Here is a 14,396-nt window from a genome sequence, read left to right as displayed (position 1 = left end):
GAACAGACAGAAGGAACTCTGATGGAGGGGGAGGGGGTGGCTATCAGAAAGAATGGGACACTGCACTGAAGTCCTTTCTCTGCCTCATAAACAAAAAAACAAATTTGTATTCACAGATTTGAAGTGTCCCCTCTTAGTCATGTGAAGAAATTGAGTGAAGGTCAGCAGATTGAGTCATGCTTCAGTGAAGAAGATTGCCAAGGAGTCCAAGCAATCCGATTGGCTAAACAAAAGCACATGAACAAAAGTTATAATCTGACATTTAGTAGTCAAGACTTCAAGACCGTTATGGCTTACTTGTTGATGGGGAGAAGCCCAGAGTAAGAATATTTATCCACAATAAATCCCGTATAAAGAAATACAATATTTAAGTATAATAATATAAATCCAAAGGAAAATTACTGAAAAAATGACAATGCTGTGGGTATCAGTGGCTGATAATATTATAATATATAAATACAATACCGAAACCATGAAAGCAAAGCTTAGGTATTATAGCTCCGGTTTTCAATTAAATATTGACACAAACTTCTCTTCTCTTTCATGAATAAATTGTTGCTGACGGAGAAGAATGAAAGAATCAAAAGCCTTTGTGGTTCTTATATATTATAAACATTCATAATTCTATAAAAAGAGAGTAGATCAGGACCCAAGTGTCCACAGTGTTTAAATATACTGTATATTTGTGCTTTTACAGAGATTATGATGGAGAAAATTGGTTGGAAGAGATGTACTTTGCAAACCAACGTCATCAAGAGTCACATGATGGTGCTAAAACTCTTGCAGAAAGCAATGTTAGTAAATATCATGAATATTATTATAAATGAGAAATTGCTATTAAGGAATATTAAGGATTATTGGTATTGTACATCAGTAGCGTAATGTAGAGACCTGAGGCCCCTGGTTTAGGAATTCAAGTGGCCCTTTAAATATATTTAAATGCCTGGGCACTGCTCAGGGGCCTTATACTGTAAGCTCCAGGGCCCCTGAGTTTAGCCAGTGAGCGATCATAGCCGTTACGCCACTGTAGAATATGTAAATTAAGATGCGAGTTGATTGTTGAGGTGTGCATGGTTATTAGTCGTCCTCCCTTCCTCTCATCAGTAGGCCACATCTAATGAGTGACCTTGTAATTCTATACTAAAACATTTAAAAACCTAATGAACTGTCTTTACAGATGGAGCAGAATGAAGGAATCCAATGGTTTTGGGCAACATGGGAGGTTGCCCAGTATTGTGTGCATTCTAAATTGAAGACACCCATTGGGAAACCACAGGATACATTCAGAGCTATTGATAGTAAGTACTATAACACTATCTAGATCTCTTTCTTTCCATCTTCCATTATCTACAACAGTTTAAAATCTGCTCAGAAGTTATTATATAATGGAATACACAGTCTTGTATGAGAATAGGACATAATCTTGATACCCTGACCCTTAGAAGCTACCGTGCCACTTCATGACGTGTTATTGTTTTTCTCTAGGTGTATTGAAGGAGTACAGTGACCATGCTAGGAATGGCAGAGAGACTGCAATCAAAACAGAATGTAAGTATACAATAGTTTGGATGATTCGTGCATCGTGATTGGTCAAATTACTTGTGTTGTGCCTACATCCTTGCAGTGATACTTACAAGTGACTGCTCAGTATATGGAAACTTCCTTAACATTTGGCTTAGGATTCCATGGTACTGTGTCTATTTCGTGAGATCCCTACCTGTATAGACTCTACATAATCCATTATTCCCAATATGGACAAAAGAAAGAAAAATGGAGTAGTCCAGGCGCCGTAGCGGGCTTTGTGTAATGTTGAACAATATCCAAGAATATTTCAGGATTGTTATACATAAACATGCCACTCTGAGGTCTTGATATAGTTTTTAGATTAGACAACAAAGTAGTTTCACTAGATGCATGTTGGGTCTCTACATCTGATTTCCCTGCATCATTTATTGTTTACTTTTTTAGTGCTTGGTACCAGTAATTATGAGAATGTACTCAGACCAAGGTTGCTTCTACAATTTCTTGAACATCTAGAGAAATTAATGTATAATTCATATGAAGGTTGTGCTATTGCTATGCCATCTGCTTCTAAGGTATTTATCAATTGCAAATTTTCTTTTATTTTTTAATCATCGTTTGGTTTGTTTATTTAGTCATAAGGCCAGTACACTGGGAAGTTTGGAACGTGAGGTAGTTGTGGCCTTTTTTATCTGACCATTTATGTCCGAGTGCCAGAACATCTAAACCTCTATCATGACACAATGGTGTCATATCACTACCATATTTGGGAACACTTTTTTTGGAGCTCATAAAATGTTCTCATAGTACTGAAATAAACACTATTATACAGGAAAAGATTTAATGTTAGTTCTGAGATTTATTGTTTAATGTTCACTTTCACAGACGGTCAAGACATTCTTCAGAACAAATCGTAACTCCGTGCAAGATTGGTTGAAAACAATTCGACCATTAGCTCTGGACATTGCTTTGCATTGTAAGCATTATGCGTGTGCTCTGAGACACGGACTTGAACTCCTGAACACGCTCAAATCTACTGGTTCATCAACTGTAAGTCTATATTATTATGCTAGTAAGGCTGTAAATCCGAATTTATTTAGGCATACTGTGTAGTGTCTGTGTAGTGTAAATAATAATCTGTTTAGACATAGTGATAAATGAATTATGACCAAAAACAAACCTAAAGCTCTGTCTACACTATCAAACTTTTTATAACAAAAAATGTGATGTGCATATATGGACATGATGATGTTGTAAACAGAGCTTTAGAGACAACTATTTGAAAGCATTGGTTTTATTTCTGTATCTGTATCTGATTTCTTATCATACAAAATGTTTATTTTTTACATTTCTAGGTGCTCTTTGATGAAGTGCTTCATAAAGTTGTAACTGCCCTGATCATGGTACGCTGTCCTGATAACATTACTGGCTTGGTTCAGTGGAGTTCTAAATACACTAGTAATGCTTATACATGGATTGATGCTGCCACTAGCCATGCAGAGGGATGGTAATTCATATTATTCATACCAGTGTCGTGTTAGTACAGAATAGATATAAGTAGATATGTAGTGGAGCTGTAGCTTCAATCCTGACAGTGCCAGGATTCAATCCTGATATAGTGCCAGGGTTTTAACTCTTTCAACTCCACTGCCTAAGCCTCAAATGAGACATATAAAATTGTTTATCCATACTGGCGAGTTACTCACTGATGCGTATGAAATAAAAACAAACTAGAATTTAATTCGTCACTTTGACGAATTATAGGTGATCATTTTTATCATTTTTATTGACATTAATATTTTTAAACATGCACGTATGTTAACATACGATCGGAAAATGTTGATGTATGCCATCCTATTATATACGCTTATAGTGCTGAGTTGTGCCTATTATATGCCATATACATGTACAGTATATACTGTATATCTATATGCAGTGTAGCATTGGTGAAATTACAGACACACATCATGTTCTAATTTTTTTGGTATGATGACATTATCAAAATAAACTTGTGGATAACAAGATCGAAAGATAATGAATTAAGCAATAAAATATAACAATTGGAAGAAAATTTTGCACATAGAAGCGCGGTGAACGCTCTTTGAAATTTGTATAACTTTTATGAAAGAGACAAAAAACTACTTTTTAACTTCAACTGGCCATATCATAATGTCACAACATCCGATAGACTTAACTTTTATATGAATTCATATCTACATTTCATCAGCTTTCATAATCAATTATAATCATCAAGGTCACCTTTAATTCTTAAAAGCTGTGAGATATTCAAATTTACGGTGAAGGACAAATTACACAACCTACGTTATTCAAGTTTTTACACGTGATGACGCCATCAAAATAAAATGATGGCAACTCATGATAAAGATAATTAATATAGCAAGCACATACTGAAATCTGAGTGAAAATCGGGCTCAAATAACGGAGATACGCTCTATTGAATATGATAATCTACAAAAAAAGATAAAAAATCCTAATTTTTAAATTCAAGTGGCCATTTGATGACGTCACAAAATTTTGTACGTCAAATGTGTACATGAATTCATCTCTACAACTCAGTAGCTTCCATAATAAGTTAAAAAAATTGGGGGTCACCTTCCATTCTGAAGAGTTATATTCATTTTAAAAAGGTCTTATTTTTTACCATTTTTAGCACTTTTGTACAATTAATGTGCGCATTTTGTCATTTTTAACGTGCTCGTATAGAACTATTTTAAGTCAGAATGGACTCAAAATCGGTGAATGTACTAAGAATTGTGAGTAGAATATGATTTATACATCACATTTTATTTTTTACGCTTTCTAAGATTCGCGTGCGCAAAAACGTGTTTTTGCGCAGTAATTTTTTGAAACACGCAAATGGTCTAATTCATGCTCTAAATTGATCAAAACTTAATTTTGGAGCTTTTTAAATTTTTAACACGTGATTTCACGCTTATGACCTTGAAACGCGCAAGTTCTTATTTGCTAATATTTTTACCCTTGACCTGAAGTTTACGTGTAGTGAATTTCATTAATATGTGATAATGAATTATGGAGATATGATTGATAATGTGATTTCACAAAATGGCGTATAAATGACGTCACGGTTGAGTGATCACGCTGAAAAGCTTATTAGGATTAAGTTACAGTATTTGAAAGGTATTGTGAAATTTTTGTGAACATTGACATTTTACTTTTTGAGATAATTGACACACAAAATCTGTACAGAAAGAAATAAAGCGGAATAAGATTTCATACAATAACAATAGGTGATCATTTTATTCTAAATGATCACCTAAATATATAGTAACATTTTTTTTAAAGGTATGAAGCTGCAGCGTTGGACTACATGGATTGCCTAAAACGTCATTTACAATTGGACGAGAAAGGAGGCGAGAAAATGATGCGAAGGTTTCCAAAGTTGATGGATTTAACAAGTAGTACTAGCAACAGCTACAAGACCAATAAAGAAGAAGCACAGCCTAAGAAGATCCTCACCAGGCTTAGCGAGGCCATACCAACCCAAAGCCAGGGAGTTGTTGAGTTTATGGTACATCAGGTACGGTTAAAATGTACACACTGGAAAACTAAAATAGATCATCTTAATGGACATGAGAACCATACTACTGTTTAATTCACAAACTAAAGTAGTCAACTAAGTTAAAGTTAACTCCAGTCAGTACCATTTTTTTACCACTAGTGCTTCTATTTTAATGACAAATTATATCTTTTCTACATAGTCTTAATCAAATTTGAAAATTAAATGTTGTTGTGTTCTTGTATTTTAGGTGTCTACTTGTTACAGTGACCTATGTGATTGGAAGTCTGTCATGTTATGGCAAGAGACAATCAATGAATTAAACCATCTGATACCAAGTCAAGTTAACAAATCAGGCATCTATCAGCTCCCAGATGTTAATGTTATTAAGTATGTAATCACAAGTCAAATTTCTTGGACATAATGATTCCCTTTCTTAGAATGCCATTTTATCAATCTTTTTGATTAAGTCAAGATACTTAAGTGAATCTGAGGCTTTTTTTAAATTATAATAAACAATTTTATTTCAGTTATGGAAAGGACTTTTGTCATCTAAAATTTAAAAAAAATATTATTTTGGTAAAAAGGTTCATATGGATCTCTGTATAGTATTCAAATAATATTTCTTTTGGATGATCCAAAGGGAATAAAACCGTAAAACGTGCATTTTTACTCTAGCTTTCGCTGGTTCAACGACGCAGCTTAATCATAAGTGAGTCTATGTGACTTGGATGTTGGCATTTTTGATAAATCTAACCCCTGCAATCTAATCATGAACCCTCTTTTTTCAGAGCTTTGTCAAAGTTTGAAGAGCATGATTTTGAATCGGTCAGCCACCACCTCGACTTGATTCCAGGATGTTCTCTCGCTGCGCCAATCAAACTATCAAATTGGCAGACATCTTGGAACCCCGAAAACCACAGAACACAAAGTCTGCTGGAGTTGATAAGAGGCGTGACACATATGCATACCACCGGATGTGCACCATCAGATGTTCACACTGTGCAAGAAGAGTTGTAAGTGTATATGTAACTCAGTTTAGGATCATTTGCACAATATTAATATTAGATGTCTATTACTACAGGATAGATAGACTACGGATTCATCCCTCAATTTCTAAGTTCATTTATGAAGGTATAAACCCCATGGTTTATCTATAAATCAATTTCATTCATTCATTCATTCATTCAATACTTTTCTATTCCATTCAATTTACTTTGTGTGATAAAGTGAGTGCAACCCCTATTCAGGGGAAACCCTTAAGTGGGCACACTTTCTTGGGTGTCTCCTTGAAGAGGATTTTTCTCCATGACTTCATGCAGACCTATAAATTCTAGAACATTGTTGTTATAAACATACTAATCATACTCATCAAATTGATTGTATTGTAGGCTGACTGTGAACAAACTGCTGGATAACAATGCAAGCCTAGCTTATGACTGTTGTAGAATAGCTTGCCTTGAATGGCCGTCTCTAGGAGTCTCTCAAGAAAACACATTACGACAATGTCAGCGGCTTTTGAAGAATATTTATACATCAGAGGATAAGGTACACTTATAAAGTTAGATTTATAATTATGAAAGTAGTATTTGTTGTGGACTTATTCATAATGGCAAGTCACTTCGTCCCAAGGTCTTAGGTTCCAATACTAGCTCTGTTCCAGTCCCAGGATTTCCCCATAGCTAAAATCAGTACCACAAATAACATTGGTCCTGTTATAATACTATAAAAACATATTATTGTTAATTAAAATATATTGGTTTTATTTTTTTCAGGATCAAAAGATTCCATTTTCTGAGGCTATTCTTCAGTCTGGTATCATACACAATATTAATGTATTCCATACGTCATTAGTAATGTCACAGTACCAAGAGTTTCTTAACTCATCTTCAGGAACGAAAGGTATTCAACTTGCATTGTATTAGGACCTATGATGTCATGTTAATGTATTGTGCGCCTGCGTTTGAGTTTAGTATCCCAGTTTTGTGAGTCATAGGACCCAATTTTGTCAATTCTAGATTCAGGTGATGATTCTTTTATCCCAGACATACATATAATATTTATCAAAATAAATTTTAGTGGATGACAAGACTTGCAACAAATTGTGTAATACCTAATTTACATAGTCCTATGTTGAAAGCTCTCTATCATTTATTCATTTGTCCATTTTTAAAATGATAACTTTATTTTTGTTTAGGTGTTTCAAAGAAAATAGCAAAATTGCATCTAGCAACAGCGAAAATAGCTCGCAAACACAGCAACTACAGTATGGCTCTAAAACACCTTATGAGTCAGGCTGATTTAGTCAACAACACTGAAGTCGTACCAAACATCTTTAACATGGAAATCCAGAACAGTAACAATAAACACAGCCAACCACTACTGCTGGCCATGCAAACACTCCATGAACAAGACACTGCTTTGGTAGATGTACTACAACTAATGAGGGAGACTGCAAAACTTCTGCATAACATGGGCCAAAAAATAGATGCTTGCGAATTGCTGGTAAAAGCGATCGTTAAATATGCACCACTAGTTAGCACTGGAATGGTTGTCGGTCACGAACTAGCAACGTTAGCCGATCTTAACTCAAGATCTTTGCTGAATCTTGTGAAGTGGTTTGTTGGAGATTACAAGACGGCGACTTTTTACTTAAAGCAGAGTGTTAGTTCGAATCCATCAAATACCATATCACAGAATTTAAAGTTGCTCATTGATATGGAGTACAATGGAGCTAGCCTGGGCTTTGGTGTATCAACCGTGGCTTCAGGACTGAGTGATCAACTCGAAGGTATATATTTTGAGATTATCCATGTATATACTTATTATCTGTATGTATCTTTGCCAGGACAGTAATTAAATGTATTTACATACCCATTGTACGGTAAAATTAATGCAGCCAAATTGTTGTTAATTTCTTGTTTACTAGAAATGTTTCATATTGTTTTTCAGCTGTTGGGTGTAGCCCTGCTATAAGTGAGACTGATGCGGTATGTGGTAAGCTGTTACATCTTAGCACTATGCAGGCACCAACTCTGTCCAAGGCATGGTCTTCACTGGCTTCCTGGTGCTATAGGTGGGGACGCAAAGCAGTAGATATTGCAAGGTAAAGTGAAAATATATAATTACGCATTAGTGGGTGCTGTTTGTTGAAAATACATCTGTTCTATTTTTTATACTTCCTCTATAAAGATACAGTAGACCCTCTTTGGGAGAAATGGTGAAAGGAACAAGAAGCATTAAATCACTAGCGCCTGTTCAGGAGAAACCCTATGAAGGGACACTTTGTCATGTCATGTGTCATTTTATAGATTCTACTGTAGTTAGTACATCTACTGTAGTAATAGTATAGTATGAAATTATTGTTTTTTTTTACAGCTCTGAAGGTGGAGTACCACTATTACATGAAGAGGAAACAAAACTGATGTTCTTGTTACCAGCTGAGGTCACTAATGATGTTAGTAAATGTATAATGCAGATTGTGAGTCAGGCACACTGTAGTGCAACCACTATTCAAGAAGAGGACATAGCAGAACAAATGCAGGTAACTACTGTAATTATTCATTAGTGTTGCTAAGAAAATTATTCCAAATATTCCTCGAAAAGGAAAAGTCCAGGTACCGTAGCAGGCCATATAAACATAATGCAAAAGAGATGTTCGCCAACACAAATGTTCATGTATAATTTCTCTTCATAGACCCTTCAATTAAACCAACTCCTCCTTAAGTAGAGAGATTTTGTTAAAACTTTTTGTGTTCTCGAAACTAACCTTAAACTCTGTCTACACTATCAAACTAGTTTGACAAAAAAGTGTGATGTGCCCAAATATGGTAGTGATAAGCCCACATATGGTAGTGATAGGACATCATCATGTCCATATATGAGCACATCACATTTTTTTTTCCTCATAAAATTTCTTAGTGTAGACAGCTTTACAGTAGGTGTATGATATGTGTGTGTTTATTTTCTTTTTTTAGTCTCCCTACCATGATGGAAGAGAGACAGTTCGTAAACAATTAATAAATGCGTGTCCAATACTTGAGGATTCACCTCCACACATCATAGAAGGACTGCTGGAAGTTTGGCAATTTGTATGCAGACGTATTTTTAGTCAATATCGACTTGCTGCTAATAGCTATTTCACATATTTGAAGCTTAGTGCTGGGGTGAGTAATTTTATTTATAAACAAGAGAATAAAGACATTATTTTGAATAAAGCTTCATAATACAGTAGATAACATATTAAGGAGACACTGTATATTATAAGTGTTCCCTTAAAAGAGGAGTCCCAAAAGAAGCAGTTATACTGTAATGATATAGTGGTTGTTTATAACAGCAATGCTAGCACTGATATCCCTATTGAGAATCAAACTGTATACTTTGTACATAAATTCAAAGATTTATCATGTGTAATGTGTTCTAGTATAATACCTTTCAGGTTGTAGACAAAGACTCTAATGTTACTCCAAAAGAAACTGACAAAGAAACAGATGCAGAAGAGACCAATGAAGATGGCAACATCACCGCTACTCTTAGGCTGTTAAGATTGTTAGTGAAATATGCATCTGAGTTGAGAGATGTCCTGGAAAACGGGCTTGCTAGTACGCCAACTGTTCCATGGAAAGGTTAGTAATAATTGTAATTAGTAGAGTGATTGTGAGAAAGCATTACTTCCAGATGTAACAGTATTATCAATTTTTGTTTAAATGTTTGTTTCCTAATGTTTTTGAAAGAATGTACAGAAAATGATCTACAGTACCATTAAAAAGTGTTAAAATTACTACTATAAAGCAGCTTCTGTAACTACTGTAAACCATATTCCTACTACACTACTAGACTGATAGCTAACTAACCCACTTAAAGAGGCCTACGTTGTTCTTTGTACATTTAATGTTCTAAAGCTCTTTACACAATATCAAACTAGCTTGAAAAAAAAAGTATGATATGCCCAAATATGGCATCACATTTTGTGTCACAAAAAGTTAAATTATGAATCGTTTACAATGTTTTGTTCTATAGGTATCATCCCTCAGTTATTTTCCCGCTTGAACCATCCTGAAGCATACGTGCGTCAGAGCATTTCAGACCTTTTGTGCAGAGTTGCGAAAGACTCTCCTCATCTAATAGTATACCAAGCTGTTGTAGGGTGTCCATCATCTGCCAAAGACAATCTAGAGAATGGAAAAGGTATTACCTTGAAACTTTTTATTAAGTAATTCAACTATTTTCTATTATTACACATTATATTACAAATACCATAATCCACAGAAAAAAGAGAAATCACTGGCAGTGGACTTACTCTTGTAGTGTAGTTTGCTTTGCTGGTTTCAAAGTACATTACTTGCTCAATGGTGAATGAGGGGAGGAGATAAGAATCTAATGTTGTTGTGATGGCCTAACCAGCTTCTCTATGTCTTAAGATTTTTTTGTTCATTTATTGAACATTCTCCACACATATTAACATTATTATAAACAAGTTCAAAAACATAATAAAACATTGTATGTGTAGAAGGAAACTGAGCCTGAATAAGTTGTAAGAAACTTAGGCTCCCAGAATTTAGCAAATTGTTTGTTTCCTTATATCTTGCTGTTTAAATGAGTGTAAAAATAGCGACAATTACATTATTACTTATTAGAAGTCCTTCCGAGCTTGATTGCTAAAAGTCCAAGCAAGGCCACCACAGATGTACTCAAGGACGAGGATGCTGAAATGTATGAAGAAGAAAGAGAAAAGTCTATGGTGCTTCTGGAGGACTGCTTCTTGGCTATTGTGGATACGCTATCCAAGCATAATCCAACACTAGTCAGCCATATTGAACTGATGATAAGAGAGTTGAGACGAATTACCATCCTGTGGGATGAACTATGGCTGGGAACTTTGAACCAATTACATTTGGACGTTACAAGGTAATACATTGGTTGGACCCTGAATGTGCCTTCTTAAATAAGTATTAAGTGTACACACTATGAATCTCAATATGTTATTAGTTCACTTTCTACATACTGTATCAAAGAATACTGTATCTGAGTCTTTAGGGGATTACCCAGCTTTTTTAGTAATATTTTGCTTTGATTTATCTAGACGTCTGAGCACCATTGATGATGAAGCAAAGAAAGTTGAAAGCAACTCTTCCTTAAGTAAAGATGAGAAGAAAGCCATTATATGGGAGAAGTACAAGGCTTTCATGAAACCGGTTTGTCATTTTTAGTCAATATTTGCAAGTTTATATATGTAGTTCAAAGTATTGTTTTTGAATTACTGATTCTTAATAACATGTTGTTCTTGGTTCTGCAATGAAAATGAATGAAAAGTAATCTTCAGGGCGACATCACTGCCACATTTCTTAAGTGGATTATAGTTTAAGATTCTTTTGAGTACCACATATTACTTACTTAATTACTTACTATAGAAGACTATATTTTAATGAAATTTGTTGTATTTTTTCTTAGATTATTTATGCTCTTGAACAAGTTCAAACAATAACTAACAAAGTAGCAGAGACGCCCAACGAGCAAGCATTTCAAGATAATTTCAAGGAGAGTATTTCAAAAGCGTTAGATTCACTAAAACATCCAGAGAATCCATCAAATCCTTACATCAGTTGGACTCCCTTCAAACAGGTATTGTATCTTATTTGTTTTCCAATGCATATTGAATGAACATCTACATACAGTACTTTTGTCCTCACTCTTTGGCAATCTTTAATAATAATAATTCCAACGAGTGCATCGTTGCTCATGGCGCTGTGGACTCAGATGTTACACTTTTCAACTACATGCTTCTCCTCTAAGGTCATGTCAGTGCAGCCACTTTAAGACTCTCTCATTTGTTCACGACACAATGGCTCTGTGTGAACTAGCACATTGGGATAACCCCATACTCGTTTTGAAAGATGTATTAGGTTCTATAAAGTGCACACAAGAAATGTGTGTACACGGGACCTACGGTTTATAGTCCTTCTCTGAAAAGACTTGTTCTACCACCAGAACCATGGACCGAGTGAGCCTCGAAACCTTACTGATGTTGTGGCTGGATTATGGTTCCACTGTCTTAACCGCTCAGTCACTCACTATTAACAAACCTCTATATATAGTTCATTAGAAGTGTATTTTACAAAGACAACAACCTTATTTGTTTCAGCTACATGCAGTATTGCAACAGCGTGCCACAAGAAAGTCTACATTTATGTTGCATATGGAAGATATTAGCACCAAGTTAGCTGCTTTGAAGGGAACACCAATCCCACTACCAGGCTTAGTTTGTCATCCTATGCAGGTAAGACCAAAACATGATGTAGGCAGGTGAAGCACGGTGGTATATTCAAGATTTGCACATAGCTTAGTTCTACTGATGATATTACAGTATTAACCCCTATTCAAGGGGACACTCCTATCAAGGGGACACTTTCCAATAAATGAAAGCAATACAATTTGTTTTCTCTTTTTTGGAACAGCCCACATTTATTGGACATATGATAAACAATGGATATTTAAATGCTATTACACAGTCAATAGGTTAATAGATTATAGAGAATATGTTGATATTGTGTTAAAATCTAAATATGGGGACTATATTAAGGGGACACTTTTCTGGATCCCAAAGATGTCCTCATGACTATTGTCACACATTGGAATTCACAACCCACCATTGATATTCATTTTTTTTTAACAGCACTACAACACAATTTCAAATGAAGTCATTCTTTGCTTGGTTTTTACCATTTTTATTATATTTTGACAGGTTGTTACCATTGATAAGTTTGCAAGTTTGGTCACTATCCTACCCACCAAGACCAAACCAAAGAAGTTACTGATCCATGGTGGTGATGGCAAGAAGTATGCTTACCTATTCAAAGGCCTTGAAGATCTCCATCTTGATGAACGCATCATGCAGTTTCTGGCTATTGTCAATACTATGTTTGCTAAATCAAAGAGGTTAGTATTGTTTCATGCTAAATATTTAAATTAAAGGTTTCTTTCTCAATTAATGCATTTGTGACACTGTTGCTTGGTCTTCCAAATTCATGTGTTCAATTCCTTAAAAAAATATTGTGTACACTTAAAAGTAGCATTAATCTAAATGCCAACTTTATGTCAATGGCTAGCAGATGTCTCTATGTAGATGTTTACCTGAACCAGTACCAGTACCATACTCTGTATCTTCATGGTTGGAAAACCATTAGTGATTATAAACACTATTAAAGAAGTTGTTAATTTAAAAATACAATATTTTGTTTTTATCAGGCATGAAACTCCATTATATCATGCTTGTTATTACTCTGTAACACCTCTTGGGCCACGATCTGGTTTGATTCAGTGGGTTGATGGCGCTACACCACTATTTGGACTCTACAAACGCTGGCAGCAGAGAGAGGCAGCAGCTCAGGCCATGAAGGTAAGCATTCTCTATTGATTGTTTATTTGTTTATTATTTTCCATAAACACAAAATAATAGAAATAAATGAATAGTATCATCACATTTTCATTTTTTTTTCACTTTATATTGACATTCCTTTTTTCCAGAATTCAAATCAAGCAATATCTCACAATGTGGTGGCAAGACCAAGTGAAATATATTACAACAAGCTAAACCCAATTCTAAAAGAAAAGGTATGTAAGGTTCCTAGAGTTTTGAGCCAAAAAAAATAGATAGGATAGAGAGAAACATTCGTAACATAGTGTGTCACAAATTGGTATATCCAGAAGCATGATTAAACCTTTATTTTCAGTATATGGCTACTAACATAAACTGAACATAGACTTTCCATCTTGGCCATTAGTGCCATACTAAATTGTTAGTGTATGTCTTGTTTTTTTAGGGTATGAGTGAACAGACAGCAAGGAAGGACTGGCCAATTGCTGTTGTGAAGACTGTACTACAAGAACTTATTCAGGAAACACCTGGAGATTTACTCGCCAAGTAAATGATTTATTTTTATTTCCAGTTCTGTTTTTTTTTATTATATCGTCGTGTGGGTGCTCGGTTGATCAACAGGAAACTGTATTTGAAATTTGCTACTTTTTTTCTGCAAACTTGGAGGACAGTAAACTGCTTTTGTCCTCTTTCTCGTCATATATGCCATTTATTTTCTTATTTCTTTTCAGGGAGCTGTGGTGCTGTTCTAGCAGCGCATCTGAATGGTGGGCTGTGACCCAAGCCTATTCAAGGTCAACTGCGGTCATGTCAATCATTGGTTATATAATTGGTCTTGGTGACCGTCATTTAGATAACGTCCTTGTGAACTTCATGACCGGAGACGTAAGATATAGATTTTCTTCGTATAATTTGAAGTATAAAAACAGGAATAACCTGTGAAAACTAAAAGATGAGAAATCT

At 35.0% G+C, this 14,396-nt stretch overlaps 1 protein-coding gene across 1 annotated transcript in view; it reads left to right on the top strand.

Moving 5' to 3' along the window:
- The window catches only part of LOC144840774 (serine/threonine-protein kinase SMG1-like), a 49,989-nt gene that overhangs the window by 12,320 nt on the left and 23,273 nt on the right, over positions 1-14,396 (top strand). The window contains exons 22-48 of the mRNA XM_078696789.1: positions 117-320; positions 698-794; positions 1,178-1,298; positions 1,486-1,548; positions 1,969-2,096; positions 2,407-2,571; positions 2,877-3,028; positions 4,846-5,080; positions 5,310-5,449; positions 5,851-6,075; positions 6,451-6,607; positions 6,835-6,961; positions 7,257-7,850; positions 8,012-8,165; positions 8,438-8,603; positions 9,037-9,225; positions 9,498-9,684; positions 10,079-10,246; positions 10,696-10,966; positions 11,142-11,253; positions 11,510-11,680; positions 12,201-12,335; positions 12,801-12,994; positions 13,304-13,454; positions 13,583-13,669; positions 13,879-13,979; positions 14,165-14,318. Coding sequence (XP_078552915.1) covers positions 117-320; positions 698-794; positions 1,178-1,298; positions 1,486-1,548; positions 1,969-2,096; positions 2,407-2,571; positions 2,877-3,028; positions 4,846-5,080; positions 5,310-5,449; positions 5,851-6,075; positions 6,451-6,607; positions 6,835-6,961; positions 7,257-7,850; positions 8,012-8,165; positions 8,438-8,603; positions 9,037-9,225; positions 9,498-9,684; positions 10,079-10,246; positions 10,696-10,966; positions 11,142-11,253; positions 11,510-11,680; positions 12,201-12,335; positions 12,801-12,994; positions 13,304-13,454; positions 13,583-13,669; positions 13,879-13,979; positions 14,165-14,318 — 4,648 coding nt within the window. The remainder of the gene's footprint in view (positions 1-116; positions 321-697; positions 795-1,177; positions 1,299-1,485; positions 1,549-1,968; positions 2,097-2,406; positions 2,572-2,876; positions 3,029-4,845; positions 5,081-5,309; positions 5,450-5,850; positions 6,076-6,450; positions 6,608-6,834; positions 6,962-7,256; positions 7,851-8,011; positions 8,166-8,437; positions 8,604-9,036; positions 9,226-9,497; positions 9,685-10,078; positions 10,247-10,695; positions 10,967-11,141; positions 11,254-11,509; positions 11,681-12,200; positions 12,336-12,800; positions 12,995-13,303; positions 13,455-13,582; positions 13,670-13,878; positions 13,980-14,164; positions 14,319-14,396) is intronic.

Source organism: Antedon bifida, chromosome 4 (assembly GCF_963402885.1).
Source record: "Antedon bifida chromosome 4, ecAntBifi1.1, whole genome shotgun sequence".
NCBI lineage: Eukaryota > Metazoa > Echinodermata > Crinoidea > Comatulida > Antedonidae > Antedon > Antedon bifida.
Note: the sequence above shows the minus strand (reverse complement) of the source record. Positions and strands in the feature narration are given on the sequence as shown.